Consider the following 26,941-nt stretch of genomic DNA (forward strand, 5'->3'; position numbering starts at 1 on the left):
GCCTTGTGTTCATCCTTCAAGGCAAACGATCTTCACTTGTTTCAGTCTTAGTCACATCACGGAGGGGGCAGAGGAATCCTCACATCCTAAATAATTTTTTTGCGGTCCATTTCTTCTCTCTCATGTGTCATATCATTTTCTGGTAGTAACAGAAATAGAACAACCTTAGTAAAAGTAGCTATTTCTCACTCTTTGTTGTTGTTGTTGTCATTGTTTCAATAATTCGTGAGACAGAAAAAATATTTCCTGAATTATGTCAGCTTCTTTTTTTCTTGCAAAGTTGTCTACTGGAGGTTCTGAGAACTGACTTGGTTTGAGGCAGGAAATGTTTTTTGTTGAGCATGTATCCTGGGGAATGGTGACTTTTCACTCAGTAAAATAGCCTTCCTTTTATGAAAATATAATAATTTGTTTAAGAATTTTTCAACAGAAGCAGTGCCTTTTCCATATATCTCAAATTAGAAGTATGTTTGTGCTTATTATTTCCACATATATATTACTATGTCCTACAAGGCCTGTAATTTCCTTTGACCTAAGCTGTTGTTTGATACATTATTTGATCAGTTCTTTTAGTGAGTCATTTTATCCATATGTATTCAGTTAATTGGTTATTTTTTTCTCCGCCCATGTTTATATGTAATATACTCTACAAAGGAAAAGGAAATCTGACTGCTTGCAGCTGAGTCTAGTAAAAGAGCAATTAGGTTCTATCAGAGCCAGCAGCTGCCCATAATGTATTCTGAATTAAAATTGCAAGGGAAGAAAAGAATCCAGCCATCTGCAGGAAATGTGAAAATATTTTTATAACCCAATTGCTGAATTCTGGAAAAGGGTATTTCTGAGATTTCCCAGCTGTATCTACAGTATATTCTGGAATACCCATGGACATGCACTACATTGAAACACATTGCATCAACTTGGCTGTAAGGCATGTTTGGCTAACTTTGAACAGGCTGTATTTTCATCTAAAGTAATAAGCATGAAAGCCTCTTTAAATCACCTCTGCAAGTAAAATGCAGCTTCAAAAATCATATCATTATATTTTGGTAGAGGCTTTCCAGTCAGAATTCTTAAATAGCTATCTTTATTCATTTTTCATATGCTTGTATAAACTTAGATCAGTCTCATCACTTGTCAGATTTTGTCAATGTCTGCTTTTCCAAGAAAATCTTGCAGTGCTGAATTGTTTTTTCTATCCAAGCTCATTTTAAAGCTATTATACATATACTTATATATGTGTACACACATATCTTAAAACAAAACAAAACATAACAAAAAAAATCCATTATTTTCATTATTATTTCTCTGGTATGAAAGAAATCAAACAGAATTTTTCCTCTTTTTAAGCACTTGGCCTAAGAAATCAGGAATCTGGAAGAGCCTTAGTATGAGCTCATCAGAGAAGATTAATTTTTTTTCTTCTCTGTTTTCTACTGTATATCTCATTACATCATTACAGTATTGCAACTACATCAAATTTAAACCAAATGTAATCCTGTGAATGTGTCTGCTCAGAAATATAAGTTCTCCCTGGAAAGAGATATTTTGACATGGAGATCTGAAACAGAGGATTTTCTACAAGAGTTTCATCATCTTCAAGCTTGAGGACTAATTTCTGATTCCTTCTAAGTTTTCAAACATAAATTGATACCATGTCATAGACAAGTAGAAATCAATTAACTTGAGAAAAGCTTGAAAAAATTAACTAGAAAAAAAAGTTGCTGTATTGCATAATTTCTGCTATGCTCCATCTTGTGGGCAGAGCAGAGACCTTTTAGTCACCAGTCCACAGTTTCATAAAAGAGACAAGGTGAAGTACTTTGTCATGTTCTATTCTTTTTAAGACAGAAAAAGTCAGAATCAGAAATAGTGCCGTACCACTTAAATGACATATTTATTATGAGCGCCAGGTACTTGAAACCAGAAAAGTTAATTGAAAGGAAAACTTCTAGATGATCTGGTTAGAAGACAGGAGAGGTGGATGCTTATACTTCTGTTGAGTATTTTAGCATTCAGTAATCTTCTTGGACATCTCACATTATTTGTTTAGAGCACCTATTCAAACCAAGTGTACTGTAAGGATTTCTGGAGAAAATTTATCAGTATTTGGTTGTTTGATATACTTTAATGGATCTTTTCTTCTGCAAGTTTCTTTTTTGGCATTCATGTTATCACATTCTTGCAAGCCCATTCAACAACAACAATAAAAGTGCTTAAAACTTCTGTTAGCAGTAGAATTCTGAGAACACAGGAAATGAAAGGTACATCTTCATAAAGCTCAATAAAAATAAGAAGATCTAAGGCTATCTTTTGATTTGTGAGTCTCCTATGCTTTTGTGAGCTACCTATGAAAACTCCAGGGAACTCTCAACTGAGCTTTATGTACTTATAATGGAAACTCCCTATTTTCTGATTTTTTTTTTTTACCCCCTTTTTTATTTTAAGAAGCCTCAGGTCTTCCATATCAAATATGATCTCCTCTATGCATAGCATAAAGTTGAAGACACATTGGATAAAGTCATCCTGCTTGGTGAAGCACTGAATGACAAAATTTTTTCATATACCATTCTTGAGTGCTAGTATCACACACTGTAACAACAGTGAGAAGAAAGTAATTGTGAAGTCACATAGATCTCTCGTAAGCCAGTATCAGAATTCTTGAAGCTGTTCAGTATCTCTTCTAAAATGAAATTCAAATTTTACCTCTTTGCACAAAGCCTTTGTGTTATTACAATCAGATTTATCCACTCAAAAGGATGTTTAATGGTTTCATAAAGATTTTTCCTACTTTCTCAATAGAAAGAGTGCTATTCAACTGTGTACTCATTTCCTTAATAGCTTAATGGGAAAAAAATGTCATAGAATCATAGAATCTTTTGAGTTTAAAGGAACAATTCAGTCCAACTCCTTTGCAGTGAGTAGGGGGACCAACAGTTAGATCATGTTGTTCAGAGCCTGGTCCAGCCAGATCTTGAATGTAGCCAGGACAAAGCATGTGCCCTGGGCAACCCGTTGTGCCTCACAACCCTTGTCATAAAAAACTTTTTCCTTAAGTTCCATCTAAATCTCCTGTCTTTGAATTTGAAACTATTTTCTCTTGTCCTGCCACATGATCTAAATACTGACCTTGTCAGAAGTACGAGAGAACTACTATGGGATTGATATATAGTTAACTATACATAACTCTTCAATAAAATCCAGGTGTTTCTATATGCTTTCTATAACACAACTAATTTTATTTATTCTCAGATAAAAATTGCAAGTTCAATTCAATTTGAAACTAATACTCAAATATTTTTCCCTGATATATGTAAAAAAATCCTAAATGATTTTTGGTTAATATTTTACCGTCTTTGCTTCCAATCAAATGAGCTGTGAATACTGGCAATTATATTGCTTTTCTTTGCCAAATTAATGAAGTATCGGTAAAGGGTCATAATTTAAACAGTTATAAATTAATCACAAAATTCCAACCTTTAACACTAATACTTGATATTATTTTTTTTTAAATGGAATTATTCTCTTATGCCTCTCAGTTTTTCTTTTTGTGAATTGTAGGACATTAAGTATGTTTCATTCATATTATTTCAGTATGTATGCTAAAATCATGGGAACAAAATGCACAAATAAGATTCTGTCATCATCATGATGTGCAGCTTAGTCCTCCATTATCAAGGAGATATTGTCCTTTATGATTGCAGTCTTTCAGTATATGGTTAAATTCACTAAGATACTGATGAATGGGAGAAAAATATGGACAAAAGCATAATCAGTGGGGAAACTTTAGTTAGTGATGGAATTTTTTATTATTACTATTACAGTCTGACAAGTAAGGAAGTGCCTGTTGAATAATGAGTGCATAATTCCTTAATCATTAAATAACTACACTCATGAATAAACTGTGGAAAAAAATGCATGTCAGTTGCCAGTCTAGTTATATTAAACCTTCTCTACATAGCTACTACAACAACACAGGATCAGGTTTTTTACTCAGAGTTACTGATGAAATAAAGGTCCTTGCTTATAATAAGTAAGCTGTAGCAGCCTTAGAAATAAACAGGAACTTATCTTTTGACAACTTTTTAAAGAAAAAAAAAATAAAAAAGGAAGCCAATGAGGTGTTTCTGTATGTCATGGTAGTAAAGGAAGTATGAGTTTAGCACTCAAGAGAGAATCAAAATATAAGATCTTTTATTAAATGTTATGTGACCTTGCATTATACTTTTATTATTGTTTAGTTGTCTTGAGTTAGAAAGTTTAGATTCATCAACTACATAGAAAAATATCAACCTTATTTTTTCGACTTTTCTAAGCTTTTTGTTATACTTTTTCTGGGTTTAATATTCTGTAAGCCCAGCATTTAGTTTAACAAATTAATGCTCCGTATCAGTGATGGCTTGGCTTACCAGCAGTGTATCAGTACTATAGTAAGAAGTATGTAGATCATGATCATTGAGAAAATCCTCATGAAGGCACATGTAAAATCAAGATGAGGTGATTGGTGGTAACCAACATGGATTCACCAAGGGCAAGTCATGCCTGACAAACTTGGTGGCCTTTTATAATGGAGTTAAAGCATCAACGATAAAGGAAGAGCAACTGACATCATCTGCCTGTACTTGTGCAAAGCATTTGACACTGTTCCACGTGACATCCCATTTGCCAAATTGGAGAAAAAGATTTGATGAATGGTTTACTCACTGGATAAGGAATTGGCTGGACAGTTGTCAACGGTTTGCGGGACAGTTTGCCCCGGTACTGTGACAATTGAGGCAGGGGACCCACGGGCCCACACCCTGGGGAAGTGGAAGGGGGAAAAGGGAAAAAGGAGAAGGGAGATGGGCCTAGGAACAAAACAGCGGCAACGATCTGAGGAGGAAAGCTAATTTACTAAATAAGATATCAGAAAGGAAAATAACACAATATAATATAATATAATTGGAATTGAGGCTAATGAATCAAATAAAATGAGCAAGAGAGAGAGTATCCAATGAACCGAAGGCCTTACGCTAATGCTGAAGGCGGACAGCTGCAACAAACCCCCACTGCCGAGCTCGGTCCCGAAGGGAAGAGGGAGTCCCGTGACCGCAGACAGTTTTTATCTTTCCCTCTGGGCGGAAATATGTAAAAATGCAAAGCATCGCAAAGTCCTCTGGGGAATGTGGTTCTCTTCTGAGACAGGTACACCCAGAACTATCAACGATCCACAGAGCTGGAGCGTTAACTCCTTAACTCCCAATACACTACATGATGTTATGATGTGGAATATCAACAATACAACAAAAATCACAAAACCATAACAACAATCATACTCAAAGAGTTGCAGTCAGCTGCTCAGTGTCCAAGTGGAGACTGGTGATGTGTGTTATTCTTCAGAAGCTAGGACTGGTGCTATTTAACATCATTGCAGGCAACATGGATAGTGGGATCAAGTGTACCCTCAGCAAGTTTGCAGATGACACCTGAGTGGTGCAGTTGACAAGCCATACGGAAGGGACACCATCTAGAGGAACCTGAACAGGACTATGACAACCTCATGGAGGCCAGGTGAAAGGTTCTGCATGTGGGTCCAAGCACAAATTACAGGCTGGGCAGAGAATGGCTTGAGACCAGCCCTGAGAAGAAGGATTTGATGTTGATAGTTGGTAAATGACTCAGATGAGCACATTTGCAGCCCAGAAGGCCAACCGTATCCTGGGTTGCATCAAAAGAAGTGTGACCAGCAGGCCAAGGCAGGTGATTTTGCCCCTCTACTCTGCTGATGTGAGATCTCATTAGGAGTGCTGCATCCAGTTCCACGGGAATGAAACGGAGTTGTTGGAGCAGATCCTGAGGAGGGCCTCAAAGATGATCAGAGGTAGGGAGCACCTCTCCTACAGAACAGTCTGAGAGAGTAGGCGCTCTTCAACCTGAAGAGAAGGCTCCAAGGTGGCCTTATAGTGGCCTTCCAGCACCTAAAGGAGTCCTACAGGAAGTCTAGGGAGGGACTTTTCATAAGGACATGTAGTGACAGTATGAGGGGAAATGGCTTTAAACTGGAAGAGGGTTGATTTAGACGAGCTATTAGGAAGAAATTATTTACTGCGAGAGTGGCACTGGAACAGGTTGCCCAGAGAGGTTGTAGATCCCCACTCCCTGGAGGCATTCAAGGCCAGGCTTGATACCTTTATGTAGTAAAAGACTTTGCTGATGCACTCCAAAGGATGTCAGAGTCCAGTGAAGCCAAATGCCTCAATAAATGTAGTAAGTCTGACTCTGCATCCTTATCACAAAAACCATTAGTGTATGATCTCACATCTTGATCTGTAAACTAGCCAATGTCTTCTGTGATAAAATACACTAATAGCTACTAGTTTGTGTATGGTAGAATAACTATATAAATGGCAATATAAGATATGAAAAAAATTAAAAACAAAGAAACAAAAAAAAATGTACTAATTCCATCTGAATATTCAAGATTTTGTCTGGGTTGAAATTTTGTAGCTGTGGTCTCCAGCTACCAGCAGATCTTCTAATGTTTGATTCAAAAAAAAGGCATATTGAATTATAAACATGTTACTTGTACATTATTTCATTAATATCCAATAGGAAAGAGAGCTATATTGTAAAGTACTGAGAATATCTGCACTGTCATACTATTTTATATTTCACTTGGCCAGTACTTTTTTTCTCTAGTAAAATTCATATGTGGGGATGGATTGTATAGGTAATGGCAGCTGAGCTTTTATATTATCACTCTTTTCTGTCAGCTATGCTTTTCTATGAAACTGTCCCTTTTGAAAATACAAGAAATGTGTAACTGTGTAACTCTTCTAAAATCACATGCTGTTTTTTCTGTCATTTTTATATTCAAATTAGTGGAAGGAATATTCTCTTAAGAAATTTTAAGTGCAGTCTTTCATGTTCCATTTAAAGACAGATTCATAGTTTCCAGAGGTTGGTTTAAACCTTCACTAACCAAATCTGACCTACATATGTGTTTCTTTGAAAGCATGTATGTGTATGTGGGGGGAGGTGGGAGGGGGGTGGGAAGGCAGGGAAGGGGAAGAAAAAGAAAAAAGAAAAAAAAAAAAGATTGAGAGTTTGGAAAGTTTTTTGAGATTTTCACTGTGATTACTTGGAGGTCACAGGAGTTTCCTGGAATGCATATGTTTTTATTTTAGAGTAGATTAATTCTTCTCTAGCTAGAAGAGTCACTGTTTCATTTGTCTGCATATTTTCTTACTTTCCAAGTCCCATTGATCAATATCACTGACAGTTAAGTCAGGATAGTCATGACATAGTGTCATCTAAGAAAGATGAGCTTAATGTATTTGGTCTGTTAGTAAAAATTTTCAGCTGTTTCAAGAGTTCTTCTGCGGACAGTAACCGGTGACAAGAATGAATGTAAATATTTTAGAAACATAGAAACTTAGAAACACTACTTAGCTCATGTGAGACTTCATCGTTGTACTCCCCTTTGATTTAATTGTAAGTAAATGAAACTTGCAGGTAATGGCACAGATTCTTTGAGTGTCATGCAAGACATAAATCGTAACATTTAATCACTGATTTCAGGATGGAATTAAGATACTTAACATCTCCTAAATTTTTAGGAACTGTGAGAATATCCTTATTTTCTTACTCTCTGGATGCTAGGGATAAAAATTTATTTCCTTCTTTTTTTTTTCCTACAGTTTGTGGTATTCTTAAATATGCTTAACATGGGGGCGTCAATGATCCTTGTGAGGCCCTTCCAACTTAGGATATTCTGTGATTATGTGACAATGTGTTTATGAACTGTTGCTTGCTATACTATGCAATATGTTTCATGTCACTAACTGAAAAAAGTTAAGCATTTAGAACAACATTAACCAATATTTATTGTCATAGATATGATCTAATCTCAGTTATGAAAATAGTAAACATCATATTTTGCACTTGTAATTTCAGAGTTCATTGGAGGAATCTATTTGCAGATTTGACTCAGTACAATTGATGTTCAGACATCTCCATAAAAATAATATCTTAAAAGAGCTTAGGAAATGTGGCTTTGGTTAGCACATGTTGCCTAGCCAGATCTCCAGAAAATTTTCTGTTGCTTTATTTTTTTTTACTCTTTTTCATCTTCTAAGTAATTCCTGTTTCATTATACAAAGTATATAGCAAATGTTATATAGTATAACTAGTAATTAATAACTATAATAACATAATAATACTAACTTATAACTAATATTAGTTATAAGTATAACTAATATTTGGCACATCAAAGTAAGAAGTCTAATTCTGTTCTTCCTGTGCTGATTGCCTAGTATTTTCCTCAGGAGTTATTAAAGACAGCCCACTCATAGACAAAGGTTGCTCTTAAAGTAATATTTCCTATTTATTTCCATGGAAAATACAACAGGTCCAGAGAGCACATTAACACAAGTATGCTAGAGCAAATTCTCAGCTGTAAAACAGTATTGTTCAACCTACCATTATTAGCTGAGCATTTTTTGCCAATGATGGACAAGAACACATAGTTGTAAAAATATGCACCAGTGAAGATGATACACTGCCACAATCAGCACTGCTATAGTGCACTACCTGCTGCCTCACTGTGCTAATATCCACTGTTTAGTTTTTAGAAATGTTCAGCAAATGTCAGTGAATGTCAGTGGATGCAATTGTTCCTTTCTGGATAAATTCAGTGACACAACTTGCTTGTAAAGCCAAGTATTTCCACGTCAGATGTCACTCTGCCAGACTGCCCCTCTGCTTTCATCTATTATATGTCAGTAGAATGGAACAGAATATTGACAGGAAGGTTCAGCCCCTACTGCCATTCCACCAACATCCACCTCTGCTGTCATGGGCCAAGATAATAATAGTCAGAGGCATTAATTTCAGAGTAGGCCTCATACATACATCGTACATCTCTTTAAGACTGTGAGGGAATGGCTGAAAACTGTTATTGGTCTACGAAGTTTGCCAGCTGGTATTGTAAAAATACATTGCTATTGACTAGACCTTTTACTAGGACACAGATAATTCTCTTGGAAACAGCTGAGTATTTCATGATCAAGTTTAATTCTTTTGCTATAGTGTTGGTAAGTGGCTGATATCTCCTTCTACTATTCTCAAGTCCCACCAGAGAGAGGAAAACAACTTTTTAATTCAGAGATGTTCTTCAGTTATCACTTAATATGATTACTGAGAGCTCACATGTAGAAGTTTCTTTGTTCTCAACAAGGACGTTTATGAAGTCACTTCAGTTCTTATCCAAAATCAGAAACTGACCTAACTCAGAATCTTTGAGGAGATACTTTGTCTAATAAATGCTACTCACTCATCTAGGATGTCAAGTTTTGTCTTTTAGTGTACTTTGGTATTTTTTCTACCTGTTCTTTGAAATAGTATAATATTAGAACCAGTCCAGATCTTATTTACATCTTTCTAAAGATGCAAGATAGACACTGAAGTGGTCAGCTAAGAATGTCACCTGTCAATAGCTAGCATAGCTAAATAATCATCACTGCATTGCAAAAGAATGTCATGGCCTAGTCTAGTTAAAAAGAACTGGAAAGACTTACAGAATGACTAGAATCCCCGCTTACAGAGTGAGATATAATTGAAAGTTTACCAACAAAGCATAATAGAAGTATGCAAAATTCCTTTAGTGTAATATTTTTGCCACTATATTCAACTCAGTAAGAAGAATACCAACATGCACTGAGTTCAAAATGATACTCTGCATAAAGCTTGATTCCTTAGAATACTCTCTACCTCCTGTGATATTCGTTATTAAGAAAGTGTGTTTTTCAAATGTGTTGCAATGTGTTTTGTTTCAATTACAATCAAGCCTGAAATTTCAAGATGCAAAGACCTCATACTGAATAATTATAAAATGTCAGTTGCTTCATTGCTTCTTATGGGAATTAAAGGAATTCTCATGTTGCACAGCACTGACCTCTTTCATAAAAGCTTGTGCTCATATTAAGAAATATGTGCCATTCATATGAGTATTATGAAATTTTAAAACTTGAATGTCATAAAAGTAAGCACAAAGCATGAAATAGTCCTTCATGTTTTTCATTCTGTGTTCATTTTTTTTTAGTGCTGGAGTCGGCAGGACTGGCTGTTTCATTGTGATAGATGCCATGTTAGAGAGAATAAAGCATGAAAAGACTGTAGATATTTATGGCCATGTAACTCTAATGAGAGCTCAGAGGAATTACATGGTTCAAACTGAGGACCAATACATCTTTATCCATGATGCACTGCTGGAAGCAGTGACATGTGGAAATACCGAAGTGCCAGCAAGAAACCTGTATGCATATATTCAGAAGCTGACACAGATAGAAACAGGAGAGAATGTCACAGGAATGGAACTGGAATTTAAGGTACTGGAATTTTATGTTGTGGGAAGCCAACATCAAACTGTGTAACAATTAATGCTGCTAACTCCTTCACCAGTAGTATTCAGTAATTGGAGGCTAGAACATTTTCCTGCTAAAATTTTTGAGTTGGGAAGACAGACATTTGTAAAATATAACTTTCCATCTTGAGTTAGTGTTCAGACAAGAATTGTTCAATTTTAACTCTGTACTTCCTTACTCTTTGAATAGCTTGAAATAAGTACTTTTGTAATGGTTTAAAACTCAAATTTGACCACATGGATTAACAATTATGAAGTATTAAAATTATTATATTTAATAATAATAGTAGTAGTAGTAGTAGTACAAAATGTGGTTAAACAAAACATGGAATGATTTGTATAATAAACATATATTGTTAAACTTGATAATGCCATTTCTTTTTGTTATACATGGTCTTAATTTTTTTAATTTATTTATTTTCCACAGCGTCTTGCTAGCTCTAAGGCTCACACTTCAAGATTCATCAGTGCCAATCTTCCTTGTAATAAATTCAAAAATCGCCTTGTCAATATTATGCCGTATGAGTCTACAAGGGTATGCTTGCAGCCAATCCGAGGAGTGGAAGGGTCTGATTATATTAATGCCAGTTTTGTTGATGGATACAGGTATTAATATTATGTTTTCTTGGGACATTTTTTAAATTCTACAAAATCATGTATGTAGTAATGTTGAAAATAACAAATTTTTATATTGAAATTCATTATTTTTAACATGTGCACGTCTCTTGGTTTTGTTTGGTTGGGTCTTGTTTGTTTGTTTTGCTATTTTTTTTTTTTTTGTTTATTTAAATATTATTAACGCTTTTAGATTTCCATCCAGACAGTACAAGAAAGTTGTGTGATTAGTATGAAGCCACAAACATGGTTTCACTTACCTTCAAACTGTACATTTTTACATACCGAAACTTACTGGGATTTTGGTCACATTCTTGATCTGCAACTTTTATTTCCTCATAACTGTTCTGCTAAATACATATGTAAATGCACACTAATAAATAATATACAAACTGTGATAAGGTGATAACTTAGAAACTTGGAGCACTGATTAAGATGAGGCCTTGCCACCAAAAGCATTTTCTAAGTAAAACGTTCTGTAGCCCACCACCATCTTCATGACAAATACCAGAGCACACCCTTGTTTGATTTTTGCAGCTTATAGGAAAAATATGGAAGAGAAGTAGCTGTGTTTCCCTAAGGTGCAACTGAGTATCTGTATCCACAGAGAGCATTTTCTGAGTCTCTACTCTTATGTGGAGCTAGTCTTCTCCAGCGTCAACTACAAAGCTGTTTCTGCTGACTGAGACAAGAAATAGCAAGATGAACTGATCATTGTCTTATAAAATTCCTAATGCAGAAGATTTGAATAGCTTGCTGGTACTTAACCAGTACTAGGAGGTTAAGGTCTGGAAGCACAGAATACTTCAATCCTGAGTTTTCTTCCTTCATTCCTATTGCTGGAGGCAGCAAACTGTTGACAAGAAATTAATGTAGAAAGAGATCAATGCTATAATTCTTGAAAGTAACAGATTGTACAACAGTTATTTCTATAAAATGAGCCAGCGCAACTAAGTGTTTCTTAAGTGCTTTTTACAGAACACAAAATTGATCTATTAGAGTAGCATTAAAATTTAAATAATAATGATAAAAACATACATCATAATACTAATAATCACAGATTCTACAAATAAAGCCATAGTTTGATTAAATAATTATTAAAAGTCTTCAATTTGATTATTCTTAATAGTATTTTTTCCCCTAGATAACATTTACATATAAATAGAGAATATATATATATCAACTTACTTTTTTGACTATAATGTTTTTCTTAACTTATGTTTTTAATAACAGACAACAAAAAGCTTACATAGCTACACAGGGTCCTTTGGCAGAGACGACTGAAGATTTCTGGAGAATGCTATGGGAACATAATTCTACAATTGTGGTCATGCTTACCAAGTTGCGAGAAATGGGCAGAGTAAGTTGCCGCTACAATATTGTACTGAAGTATTCATTATTATTATTATGCTTTCTTACTAAAATACTTCATTGTTATGAGAATGTCAAAAGATAAAGGTGGTAGTTTAGGTCCTCTCTCCACTGGGAAATAACTGACCTTGATGATCAGCAGGTGTAAGTTTTTCTTATGTGTGGACATGCTACAAGAGATGAGCTGGACGCTGCATTCTGAGGGACACACTGAGATTCAGCAACACAGTTTGCAAGTTAATATTCAAACAAAAGCAGAGAGAGAATTTCTATCTGCATAATTCTATTTGGAAATATATTTTGCATCATCTGTTGAAACATTCTCATGTTGTAAAAAACCATGCAGTATTTTTAACAGATGAATGGCTAAATGCTTACTTTGTGCTCTGGACTTTAAAGTTTCAGCAGACTGATTACAGTCCTAAACTTATTTCAGATTTCTGCTTTAACTAATGGAAAGAGTGAAGCAGTTTCCTAGTTTCCTGTCTGTACAGGATTACATTATTATTAAGCTGGTATGTATTAAGTGAAATATGAATCCCATGTATTTGGGGAATGGAGATGACCCAGAACAGTGACTATGGATTTAGAGATGAAAAATCTTGAATGACTTCTGGGAGACTTCAATAGACTTTCAATAGAGAAAAAGAACTCAAAGTAAAGTTGACTTCAATATTAAAATTCCTTCTGTTTTGAAAATTAGGCTAGGGATAATGCATGTCAATATAAAGTGATAGAATTGGGCAGACATATACGGGATTTCAGAGGGACAGTGACTAGAGGGAACATCAGTTCAATACTGATGATCATCTCCCAGTTCAAGTAATGGAACTTCATGTTCACAGTAAGATGAATAGTTTGTGTTCTTGTCAATAATAGAATTTTCCATTAGTGTTTTACTTACTGAGTGAGAAACTTATTATGATAGTTGTCTGGACTAACAGAAAATGTATTTTGTGTTGCTATTTTGTAGGAAAAATGCCACCAATACTGGCCCGCAGAGCGTTCAGCCAGATATCAGTATTTTGTGGTAGATCCAATGGCAGAGTACAACATGCCACAATATATTCTAAGGGAATTCAAAGTAACAGATGCAAGGGTAAGTTACAACAGCATTATACTTTCACATAATTTTAAAAGAGAATTTAAATTTCTTCCTCTCTTCCTCTCTCATGTAAAAAACCTCTGAAGAAGCACATTCTACAATTAAATAAAAAGTATATTTATTATTTAAATATACACTATATTTAAGTTTATTTACATTATTACAAATGAATATGATCTTTCAGAACAACTTATGTTATTCAGATCGGATATCTGAGCAGCACAGCTTTGTAAAATTCTGAATAGCTGTTTGGGTTAAAAAACATCAGATAATTTTATTAATAAGTCCATTTTTCCTTTCTCCTCATTTCCCTCTTGATCTTTCTTGGGGAGAATTTTTGTCACTTGCAGCTGTAAATGTGTTGTCTTGCCCACCCTCTAGGTTGAGAGAGTGTGAAAGTTAATGCAGTGAGATTTAAAAACTGCAGAGCAAATAGCATTCGCAAGAAAAGCTTGACAAGCTTTGCACATTATAATTTGATTTTTGGCATAGCTTATTTTCAGCACTCCTGAATATCTGCAGAATAGATATGTGCAGCTGTGACCTTAGCATCCTCATTTTCATACCAAATTTCTTATGGATTCACAAGTCTGAAACTGAACAGTGATATACGTAGTAAGATTAAGTGCACATAAACTTTTAATATATATTTGGCATTTCTCAAACTTCTGATTTCTAGCACTTTACTCTGCATGGCAGAAAAATTACTGGCAACCTTCTCTTCAGTAAGCGCTGTAAAATACTATTTGTTCAAGCAAAATAGCAGGTTGCACTGTCCAGGAACCGCATGACTGATTACTCGGAGTTTCCAGTCATCCAAAATATCAGTCTTTCTCATGGTTAGCTGAAGGGCTACATTTAATATTAGCTTCCAGAAAAATTAGGTACTACTGACACTTAGCTAGATGATATTGTCAGTAACCATGCCAGTATATGAACATTTTAATTTCTCAACTGAGGATTAAATTTTTGAAAAGTAGCTGTAGGTACATTTTGAATCTGATTTTCTTTCCAATTGAAATGTAGTAAAATCATATGAAATACAGCTTTTCTAACCTTTCTGTGCTTAGCAGAATTTGAGAATAGACTCCTAACATCAACTTTTTACCACACTCATAAGCAAAAGCACTTTTCACAATGACATTACTGACAGTCTTTGCAGACTATTGAAAATCTGTTCTGTCTCAAGCTGAAAAAAGTCTTACGTGACATAGTTCACTCAGCTCAGAGCACAAAATGACAGTGATAACAAAAAGTCACAGATGTAACTGGAGTAAAACATGTGAAAAATGTGTATTTTAGAAAAATTCATTCAGGATTTTATAATAATATATGATATTTATAAAAAGTTTGTTCATTTCTAGCAAACAAACCATTAAAATGTTAATGGTTAAGGGTTAAACATCTTAATTTGCCATTTTTTTAATTGATCTTCTTAATTTTACTTCTTATATATACTTTTTTTATATTTATTGCCAGCCATATATGAGCCACACAGTGTGCTCAGGTGGACAAGAAAGCCACCATCATTCTACCCTACATCAGAAGTAGTGTAGCCAGTAGAAGCAGGAAGATGAATGTCCCGTTTTCAGCCCTAGCAAGGCTGCACCTTGAGTACTGTGTTCAGTTTTGCGCCCCTCACTGCAAGAGAGACATTGAGGCGCTGGAGTGTGTCCAGAGAGGGCAACAAGGCAGGTGATGGATCTGGAGCAAATGCCTTATGAGGATTGTTTGAAGGAACTAGGGTTGTTCAGACTGGAGAAAAGGGACCAGAGGAGAGCTTATAGCTCTCTACAACTACCTGAAAGGAGGTGGGAGTTGGCATTTTGATGGGATGAGAGTGAGCGGCCCCAAGTTGCTCCACGGGAGGCTCATATTGGATATTAAAATGATTTTCTTCTCTGAAAGAGTGGTCTGTCACTGAAACATATTGCCCAGGGTATCAGTGAAGTTATTGTCCTTGGAGGTGTTTAAGGAGAGATAGATGTTGTACTTAGGGGCATGGTTTAGTAGGCAATATTGATATTAGGTGAGTGGTTGGACTGGATGATCTTAGAGGTCTTTTGCAACCATAATGATTCCATGATTCTATAATCTTGATTCATTAAACAATCATACATTATCCTTCTCAAATTTAAAAAAATCTGTTTTATCTTAATGGTGACAGTTTTGTTAAATAACTCCCTGGGAAGCTATCAAGGCCATCTTAAATTATCTAGATGTGCTAGAAAACTATAGCTTCCACTAAGTTTACTGGAAAAAGTGAAAACTACTTGCCAAAATGTATATTGTAATTTTCATGCTTTTATGGCTGTCATACACAAAAATTAAGACCATCTAACTACATTGTTATATTCAAAGGAGAATAAATATTGCAGTGGTTGTAACACTCATATTCCTAATCCAGTCTATGATGTTAGTTACCAATAGTGCTCTGTCAGACCTGAGTCGGCCAATTATTCCTGAGACAACAAAGGAGGACACTGCCATTTTAGGTGTCAGCAGCAGGTTTTTGGTGCTGAACTCCCTGTTACTTCTGAAACTGTTCTGAATTGTGAGGTGAAATTGACCTCTGTAACTGATTCAATGTACTGTTTCTGTCTGCTTTATACTCACTTTCTCTGTAAACTTCGAAGGTCAATATGATGGGGCAGTCTCATTTAAAGCTAGATTATTAGTGATGAATATATGAGAGTATTATGAATTTTACATCCTCATAAAAAGGCAATTGAACATGCCCCATGAGAAGCAGGAAGAAATCAAAACAGCCAGGCAGCAGAGTGTTATATTAAGAGCTTTGTGTTTTACACAGGGATCTGAAAATTTGCGTGTTGGATTGCTAGTATTTCTTGCCCTGTGACGAACCGTGACAGTTTCTGAAGGAAAATATTTTAATAAAAATTGACATTTGTATTTGGACTGCTATTGGCAAGCATCTCATTAAAAGACAGCAGCACTTTTTATAATGTCAGCAGCAAAGGGAATCAAGGAATTGAAGATTGGTTCCTGGTATGCTGTAATGCTAATCCAACATTAGAATAACTAACTTTAATTCTGTGGTCATTAAATAGTACTAAACATAAAAGTTATTCTCTTTGAAATTAAATGAGAACAGTTTTCAAAGATTTGCACTGTACTACTGAGTTATTACTATCTCAAAACATGTAACAATACACTGATTTAGACATACTTGAACTTAAAACCTTGCCATCAAATCTATTTATCACGTAGCAATTTATATTTCCAGTGATAACCTAGATTTAAATAAAATGGCACATTTCTTGTCGTTTACCCCTAAAAAGTTACTCTCATCCTAGCCTAATTCCTATAAGTGTCAGAAATCTCTTAACAGTTTCCATCCCTTAAATTCATAGAATCATAGAAACACTTGAGCTAGAAGGGACCTTAAAGGTCATCTAATCCAACTCCCTTGCCATGAACAGGGACATCTACAGCTAACTCAGTTTGATAATGTTCCCTTTAGATATTGAAAGGCCACTACCTGATCACCTTGGAGCCTTGTCTTCTCCAGACTGAACAGCCCTAGTTATTTCAGCTTGTCCTCATAGGACAAGGATTCCATGTCTTGGATCATTTTTGTGGCACTTGCAATGGAGTGGACTTTACTCCCCCCTAGTCCACATTCTGACCCATTCAATTGAGGGGTGTGTGAAGAGCAGTTGTCAGTAAAGACTGAGGTATAAAAGATGTTATCCTTGTACTCTTACCAGCCTGTGTGTATTGCTCACTAGTGGGGGTATGCCTTCTTCAGCTTTCAACTTCTGGTTGATATACTTGCTGAAGCTTTTGTTTTTCTTTCTTACACCCCTTGCCTAGCCCAGTTGCAGTTGGGACTTGGCCTTTCTGACCCCAGCTCTGCACAGTCTGGCAGCATCTCTATTCTCACTCCTGCCATGACACCTGTCCATGCTTCCACTGCCTGAGCGTTTTCTTCTTGCTCTCCAGTTTGACGAACAGATCTCAGTTTAGCCATCTCTTACCTTCATTTCCCAGCTTCCTGAGCCTATTTCGTTTCATCCCCTTGTCCTTGAGGACAGTATTCCAGCAGGTTTTACTGACCAACTCCTTAAAGAGCTGTAAGCATGCTCTCCTGAAATTTAGTGTCCCAATTTTACTGATTGAATAGCTGCAAGCAATTAAAATAGTCTGCAAGCAGACTTTTAAGTTTTGTTTCTTTACTCTGAGGAAATGGGAGGTCATCTGTAGAGATGGCTTTTTCTTCTTGATTAGTTAATATCATTTGTCTTTAACTGTTTGACAGATACAATTTCTTTACTCCTTCTTGAGGGAAAATGGTCATTGTGAGAGAAGTCTCTATTAACAAAATGCCATTTCTATTACAAAATATTTTTTGTTATTTGTGTTCACTAGAAATAAAATTGACTTAAGATTTTTGAATAGATACTTTTTTATTTAAGTGACCAAAACCATTCCACAGAAACAGACTGTCAATTTTCATGGTGGTCTGGTAAGAATCTAAAAGATTTTGTGTCCTTTCGTGTTTTCTTTCTTATTCAGCTGAGATATGGGAGACAAAAACCCAAGGTACCAGAAAAAACATAAAAGTAAAGTATTGTTTTTTCCTCTGGTTATTTTTAAAATGACTTCTATTTTGTTTCAAAGATCTGTAGTAGCTGAGTGGTTGTGGTAGAGAAAAAAATATAGGATTGTTTTTGCCTCCAGCATAACTTCTTGCTTTTCGTGAGATCTCCACATTTCAATTTTTTATGAGATTCATTTGGAAGAAGATCATTTTGAAGACATAGTAGGGTCAATGCTTAGTAAATAATAACATGTCCAGAGGCACTAGTTTACATCAGTAGTTCAATTTATACCCGTACTTTCAAATATTTCAGCTATATTGATTCAGCATCAAAATTGTAAAGAACAATGTTTGGAAATTGAAAACTCATTTACTTCATCCATTTGTAATGTACGTTTCTTGACTGTTTCCATCTTCAATAGGAATACAGCAAAAATCAGAGTTTGTGGTGAGCTTTAGTACTTCCTTTGACTTTTTAAATAGATATGATGAACCTGTAGCATTGCTCAGTTTTAAGTAATTGTGTTAGTATTCCTAACCAAGGAGTGAAAAGCTTCAGCTAACAGTTCAAGAGAGGAAGTCTTTTTTTTTTTTTTTTTTTTACACTTTTACTGATCTGAGCTCTCAGTGAATGCAATTACAGTGATTTAAAGGACTTTTATGGTTTGTTAAACAGCTGATATCAGTTGACCCTCTTCCAGACAAATGTACACCTCTCGAAAAAAAAGCATTATGTTATTAAAGACAACCTCTAAAAACAAGTCAATGACAAAAGAACACTTATTAGTGAATATTTTTCTGTCATTCAGTAGAGCATCTCAGCAAAATATAGGGGCAGACTGGATGACCTTTACTTTTTTTTTTTTTTCTTGGAGTATATTTGCTATCTTAAGGATTTAAAACACAAATTTTTTACAAAAAAAAAAAGTATAAATTGGTGAGATAGTTATGCCTTTAGCCTTAAACATTTTTATACAGATGTAATGTCAGACAATTCTCCTATCCATTGCCGAAATAAATCTGTACAATGTTGTCATTAACGAAACTGCACTTCTGTGCCATTGTGTCCAAAATCATTAGTAAGTATTATGAACAAAGAAGTCATCATAAGCGTGATCATGGCCATCTCTCACTTCTTCTCAATGTCCTTTTCTTTTTTATTGCCTTTTCTGGCTGTTGGCCAACTGGCTTCCAGCCACTGTGGTATTCTATGGGGACATATTGTTCGTGTCTTTTGTTAAAGGATGGCCAGTCCCGAACAGTGAGGCAGTTCCAGTTCACTGACTGGCCAGAACAAGGAGTGCCAAAGTCTGGAGAAGGATTTATTGACTTCATAGGCCAAGTGCATAAAACAAAAGAGCAGTTTGGTCAGGATGGACCAATCTCTGTTCATTGCAGGTAAGCAAATAAAGCCTCAAAACAACTTCTGCAGATTATTTTCTTATTAATTTGGTGGCTGATTACAGTGAAAGTATATATATAAATACAAGACTGTAGGTGAATTATAATAAGTATGACCGAATAGGACACCTAAAAAGAAGCACAAAGCTTTATGAATTGGGAACTGTTTCGTGATATAACTCAATTCACACAGAAAAGTTTCTTAGAAAATATGTAGAAGCCTGTAATATTTTGCTACTTTAAAAACTGTCTCTAATGCAGGAGAAAAATGCTACACTCAAAAAGCAATAGGAAGGATGTTATTGCAAGTCACTGCATCTAATCTTTTTTTCCCACTGGTAATTAAAAATCAGACTTTTACGTTGGTGGAGATTATTATGTATAAACAACTCCTGAGTATTTCTCGTGACTAATACTTTAGTAGCAATCAAGTTGAGCCAGAGAAAACAGCGGCTACTTCAAGAAAGTGAACGGAATAGAAAATATTTAGAAGCTTTGCCTATCAGAAAGTCATTGAGGTTTGGAATGGTGAGTTTAAACTTCAGAATGTCATATGCATTTTTTAATGTGATGATTTCCCTCAGTCCCTCCTTTTACAATTCCTATTTAGATGAAAAAAAAAAAAAAGCTTGGACAGTATATAGGAGTAATCCATGGTAGGCTTTTAAAATATTTTTAATATTCTTTAGTAATATTTTTTATTTACTTTATCAATAGTATTCTAAACTCTGTAACAGATGGCCAAAAACAATATCTTAAACTTTTATGTCTTATTTAATAAATTGCTTTCTGTAAATTCCATTAGGATTTTAGACACTCATTTTGCAACATTAAATTTTTTTTGACAGATGAAATGGTATTTTTTTATATAACAGAGATTGAAAATGTTGATAGATATTCCAAATCCTTCCTGCAAGCCAAGTAGTTCCCCAATACTAGCATGAGGACAAAAATGAGTGAGTTTCCTGACGCATATATATATATACTGAGAGAGAAATTGTTGTCCTTTCAAAGCTGTCAGTGTGTAAGGGTTGTTAAAGGCACCTATATGCTTTAAAGGAGGTTGTTGTGCCCCCTAACCTGAAAGCCTAACAAATTAAGTATACTAGACAACTTTAATCCTGCTTTTTCAGTTTGCCTAATACATTCTACGGCCTGCTAAGGGGAACATCATTGCAGATCAGAGATTGGGATTCATTTGGCAAGGGAAGATGATGTACAGCCATAAAAGGAATTAACTTTATACTTTCTGACATAAATAAATTTAGAGAGCAGAAAGCAAATAGGCAATATTAATGCCTGTATGCAAAATAAATAAATAAATGAAAATTAAAATTTAGAAAAGAAAAAACATTAAAAAGTGATGGTGTTCTATGTTCTTTGTACCATGCAAATTTGTCAACTCATAGCTGAAATGAAATACTACAAACAGTAAGTTCTGTGAATGTTCCAAATAGTTGTGATCTTTTGTGCTGAAATTATGGAGATTTCTACTATTGACTCATGGAAATAAGTCAAACATAACATCATTATTTGGTCTTTTTTTTTTTTTCATAATCATAATGACAATTTTGAGATCAACAATATTAATTATCACTATAAATGTTATTCATGTAACATTGATAAGTATCTGGCAAATTAGTAAATTTATTTATTTAATTTCATGAAGGATAAGATCCAGTCACCCAGTCTTTGTATAATTCTTACAATAGTATCTCGTTTGTACAATAGATTATTAAAAAAATGTTCTGTAGAGAGAATTTCTTGAAGCAGCAAACTCCTCTAATGTCAGTTCTGTGTAGTTTCCATACCACTGTACACATTTTTTCTCCAGTTTGCTTTCTGAACTACATAGTAAAGCTTGCCACCCACAATATCTAAACATTCTCCTGTTTCATTTTTGTAAACAGAACAGTATGTTTCTATTGAAATTTAACCTCATAAGACAATGAATTAAAAAAATAGTTAAAAAAATATTGTTCACCTTGAAGGAAAATTTTCTACTGAACCAAACTTAGATATTGACCTGTATGTTCAGAGGTCTTCAGCTGCGTATATCTGACTATGGAAAATAATTGATTAGCATCAGCTGTGAGATTAGGGGTTCTTAATTCCCACCCCTACGAGTTCAGACTAACATAGCTTTTTCTGTGTGCTTTACAGACCCCTTTTTCCTGGAGTTCTTACATGTCTCTTTTTTGCAATTTCACAAATAATTGTTTAAACTTAGTAACTGGTGACAATTGCCTCTACTGATTAGAGGAATTTCTATGGCTTCTTGGGATGCTAGCTAATGAAAGAAATTCAATGTAGAAAAAAAAAAAAGCAGCAAGTAGACATATATTCAAAGAGATTCTAGGCTAATGTAAACAGATATCATGTATGTATATCAGTATTTCTACGTTAAAGATGCAGACTGCAAGACTTGAATGAAGGCTGTCTTAGATTTTCATTCTTCTGCTCTTTAAATTTTAGAGTGTATATGTAAAAATTCAATATTACTGAAAGTTCAATGATTGTCTCTAACTCAGTGTAGATCAACTAAGGCACTGAAGGTGTGTAAAACAGAGGCTGTACATGAATAAAGCAAAAAGTAGCAAAATATATAATTATATTTTTCTTTTGTTATTTCCAGCATAGGTCATTGACAACAAATGCTCTCATTTTCCTTCATCATGCAGTAATTGCGGTATATCTGGATCAACAAACCAACCCACTTTGCAATGAAGACTGGAAAGTCAGGAAGTACTTAGTAGCATGTGAAGCCTTCTTGAGAGCAATTATTGTTCTAAATCTTATGTGGTAGTTTGCTGTGGAATTTTGCTTAGTGAGCCTTTCCCTCTTTAGAAATCTGTACACATATGGGGTGTTATATCCACAGCTAATTTGTCAGCCAGTTCTTTCAGCATTAACTATCAATTAACATTCCTTTTCTCCCATCATTTTTCTTATATTATTGCAACAGTGCGGGTGTTGGAAGGACTGGAGTATTCATAACTCTGAGCATTGTGTTGGAAAGAATGAGATATGAAGGCGTTGTAGATATCTTCCAGACTGTCAAAATGTTAAGGACGCAGAGGCCAGCCATGGTACAAACAGAGGTGAGAAAAACAATTTCTATACAAAATGTTGATGGAATAGTACAGACATTTCTATATTCCCAAAAATTCACAGGGAGAAATGTACAAAGTTTGTTTTTTTTTATCTCAAATCATATAGTAAGTATACAAATACAATGCAAAATCTGTGAGACTGTATTGCAAGAACTGTTTCCTGTTATGAAATTAAATACTGCTGGATGGGGAAGAAAAGAATAATTTCAGTAATGGAGTCTAAACAATTATAGTTCAGGAAAAGATGGTATTGCAGAACCAGTATCCATTTTCATTTGAACCTTTCCTTCCTGGGAAGAAAGGTGAGGTGATAAAGGAAGAAAACTGTTTATATAAATTGATCCACTGAAATTTTTACGTTGCAGAGCAAATGCCTTTGGAATTAGGTTGTATTATTTTCATAGTTGACTTTGGATCATCAATTAATTGTCTGTCTGGCCTGAAAATCATGATGGTAAATTGAGCATCAGGAAAACTACAGTGTAGATAGTTTCCATACCAACAATAATGCTGTTCAGAAATATGAAGAAGGACATGCAGCATCAACTGATATTCTCCGCCTCAATGCTTGTAATTGCAGCTGTGTCGTGTTGTAATGAATACTTAAACTTTCAACGTGTACTTTATGTCTACTTAAATTTTTGAACAGGATACTTGTACTAAGCAACAGTCAATAGACTAATCAGGAAGAAGCAAAGGGAAGGGAAGTATTTTAGGTCATACATTTATTTAGTAGAATTACATTGATATTAACCTTTAAATTTCTTTAAATAAAATTTTAAATGATTCCACAGAATTTTCTATTAAAAAATACATTTCTTCAGCCAAAGATAGTTTTTTTTATCTTTAAGGAGAAACTTCAGAAATACGTCTATGAAAATACAGATTCTTATCTTTAACCTTGTCAGTCAAATATATCCTTGTTACCAAACTGATTTGTTAATTCATTTTATTTTCCTTTACTAGCATTACTCTGAATAACCAAAAAGAGAAATAACTCTGTCATTTCAGTTCCAAGAAATAACTATACTATATTGAAAAGCTGTGCTTCTTGGAGCCGTCTTGACAAGTACAGTGGTGTGCTGTATATATTCTTCCTCCTACTTTGATTTTGTTCTCTTTTTTCCACCTTCTAACCCCTCTGCTGAAAATAGGTGTTAACTGCTCATAAATTTTAGGGATCTGTAGGAGAAAAATATCTCATTTAGCACTATAAAGTGCCAAGGAATCTAATTTTTATTCAACAAGGCACTTGTACTCCACACGTTTACTTAAAACTTAGGAGAATATCTGATGTATTCTCCAATAGTTCCAACACACAGCAGAAAGGATCACATCACTAAATAGAAGCGAATACCTAACAGATTTCCTGGTTGCTAAAAGAATTTTAATTGTGTTATTAACAAGTACAGCCCATGTATGGTTAGCATATAGAACTATCAGATAATTAAGAAGGATATTGGATTCACTGGAGATTTAATCAAAATGTACACCCAACTGAACTTTCTCTGCTTCCAGGTACAGGTTGAAATGCAATGTTTTTCATTTTAATAAGGTGTTTATCTACATATACCTCTCATATTACTTGTTCTTGCACAGGGTAAGGAACCTTCACACCCTCATCAAAGCTTGTATTTCTGAAAGGTTCTCTGCTTGCTAACCTGTCCTGTAGTAGTTTTCTGTGTTCCATTCCATATTAAGTCTGTAGTAAATGTTATCATTTAGCATGTCGTATTTGATATGGAGTGAAATGGCTATTTTCCTACTTACTTTCAAATAAATGGGAAAAGACATCTTAGAATTCTCCCTTAAGAAGAAAGTTTTATGATTGTATTAACTCAGTTTAGCAATTCTGAAAAAATGGTTATACAGTCTCTGCAAAAAAAGAAGGTGCATTCTGTAGAAAATGTTATTATGTTAAATGAGTATCTATCTTCATTTGTTGTAACTCAAACTCCTCTTCTGTGGATGCTAGCTAGAGAATATTGCTGAACTAGATGTTTCACAGTATACTCATCTATAACCACAAAATGTTTACTCTTAGTTGAAAGGAAATAGGAACTAACCAACAGGATATCTTTTTGATGCTTTTTTTTTTTAATCTTTCTATCTCTAGGATCAATATCAATTCTGCTATCGAGCCGCACTGGAATATCTGGGCAGCTTTGATCACTATGCAACATAAAACCCATCCTGGATTTTTATTGCAGGCCCTTCGAGATCCAGAGAGCCGCTTCTGAGCCATACAATGTGCTTTAGAAGTACTTCTTAGCTCTTAGCTATGGAGCAATTATTGGGGATATATAAAATAAATTTAAAAAAAATTGTGGGGATATTTAAAAACAAAACAGACCCAACAATTCCATGTGGACCAAGAATTCACAGTTTAATAACCTAACCATAAAATAAGAATCCTGACCACTGAGGCATCTGAAGGATCTCATTTACAGATACCTCAAGGGTTCAACGTTGTTTGAAGTCAAAGGGAAGAGGAAATTGTTGGAAAGAGCAACCATCTTGTTCAGGCCTGCATGCCTTTTGCGAAGACAAATTTTGAGAGAACTGCAATTCAGCACAAGATGCTTGTTAAAAGGTCAGGTCCTGGAATCAAGACAAAGCAGACTCTTTACTTCAACAGTAACCCTTCCTATCATATTGCTCATGATAACACTTTAGGGAAAATGTGAGAATGTTTAAAAAGAAAGTCCTTGATTTAGTTTTTTAGTATTGTAAAGATACTGCTGACCTGTGCTTCATTTTTAACTGTGTAAACTTTTTCCTTTTTTAACAAGAATTTATCATTCAATGAAGTGAATTAAAGAAAAGGTTGCATAACTGTTCTTTTTTTTTTGTTTGTTTGTTTGAAAACTGTAATTTTTTTAAGCTGTAGAACTCTTATCTGTAATATTGTGCTGTAGAATGTTAAATAATTTGAAAATTTGCACATTTTTGTGCAGTTCCATATTTATCTACAGTACCACAGTCTTGTTAGAGATTATTTTACTCTTTCATTTGTTTTAGTTTTCTTAAGAAAATACTCATTGTAATCAGTTAAATCAAAATGGGACTTTTCGGTTTCTTTTGGAATCAACAGGGAGGCGCAAAGTATAAAGATGCTGCTACCACACACGCACACACTCACACATACACACGTTCATGCAGATGCACACCCACACCCTCTCTCTTTCTATATGTATATGTACTTATTACTGTCAATCCTTATCCAGCTCTCTGTAGTTACAGAGGTACAGACAGGTAGATACACACGCACACACAGACATACCAGTTCTTCTGCAACTTGGACTTATCAAAGCATTTGAAATGTTTCTCAGCATACTGCGATTACATAATACCAATACTTAGTCATCTCTGCATTTCCAAGGCCCATAAACTTCTTTTTCTAGGGGAAGCAAGGAATGCACATCATTGATGTTTGAACATCATCTTTATGCCAAACAATATTCCTCTCTACATTGCCACTTGCACACATGGATATCACACATGTACACACATGCACACACAAGCTTATTTACACACACACGCACACAGAGTATGTGGTTTAGGCTTCCAGTGAAGTTCAATATTTGTAAAACTATAGTGCAATAAGAAATCATATTATTAAATGTTAGGAGGTGTGCATGTGGGAAAGATCAGTGCATATCCCTTTAGGAGGGGAGAATGTTGTAATATACTAGGTATTAAGATGTTTTAAAATTGTATTCAATAATAATGTCTATAGTGTGCGCTATATAATTTACGTTTATTGTATGTAACAGGGCAAAGCCAAACACACATTGCTCTGTGAAATCAAAAGTTTTGTGGCATATAGCATTGTTTGGGGATGCTGGTTTTTATTTTAATTTTACATTTATAGTGCCTTATATTTGATGCCTGTTTTGAATAGCGTTTCTTTAACTTAGCCTTCGTTTGTATTTAGTTCAGTTTATTCATATATGTGTTATTCTTTTCAAACATTTTAATACATGTATCAGACAATTTTGAATAATATGCATTCCCAGTTTCTATTCAAGTATGGTTGATAATAAATGATAACCCAAAACACGTAGGTATTCAAGACCCTGTATATTTTCATATTTCCAGTAGGTGACCAGTCCACAGCTTAAATACTTGTTTCTGCTTGACTCATAATGTCACTAATCATAATGTTGTCATTACAGAGATGTAGCAGTACCCTAGCAGTTGTCAACATCCATTTTTTTTTCATTTTGACTCCTTCTCATTCCACTGTGTCAACAGATTGCTAAAGTTAAACCATTGCTTTCATTGAGGCTAGCAAGATTAAGCTGGAAGATTTTGAGAATGGTGTTGCATTTCCTTCCAGAGGACAATGAAAATTATTTAAGTAGCAGAAA

General features: G+C 34.7%; 1 protein-coding gene across 1 annotated transcript in view; it reads left to right on the forward strand.

Moving 5' to 3' along the window:
- The window catches only part of PTPRD (protein tyrosine phosphatase receptor type D), a 568,194-nt gene extending 542,865 nt beyond the window's left edge, over positions 1-25,329 (forward strand). Inside the window, exons 30-36 of the mRNA XM_065744335.1 lie at positions 10,079-10,364; positions 10,827-11,005; positions 12,248-12,374; positions 13,359-13,484; positions 19,298-19,452; positions 22,421-22,556; positions 24,685-25,329. Of these exons, the coding sequence (XP_065600407.1) occupies positions 10,079-10,364; positions 10,827-11,005; positions 12,248-12,374; positions 13,359-13,484; positions 19,298-19,452; positions 22,421-22,556; positions 24,685-24,753 (1,078 nt within the window). The 3' untranslated portion in view covers positions 24,754-25,329. The remainder of the gene's footprint in view (positions 1-10,078; positions 10,365-10,826; positions 11,006-12,247; positions 12,375-13,358; positions 13,485-19,297; positions 19,453-22,420; positions 22,557-24,684) is intronic.
- Positions 25,330-26,941: the final 1,612 nt, after the last annotated feature.

Source organism: Cyrtonyx montezumae, unplaced genomic scaffold (assembly GCF_038088225.1).
Source record: "Cyrtonyx montezumae isolate F1298 unplaced genomic scaffold, pur_monq_1.0 scaffold_30, whole genome shotgun sequence".
NCBI lineage: Eukaryota > Metazoa > Chordata > Aves > Galliformes > Odontophoridae > Cyrtonyx > Cyrtonyx montezumae.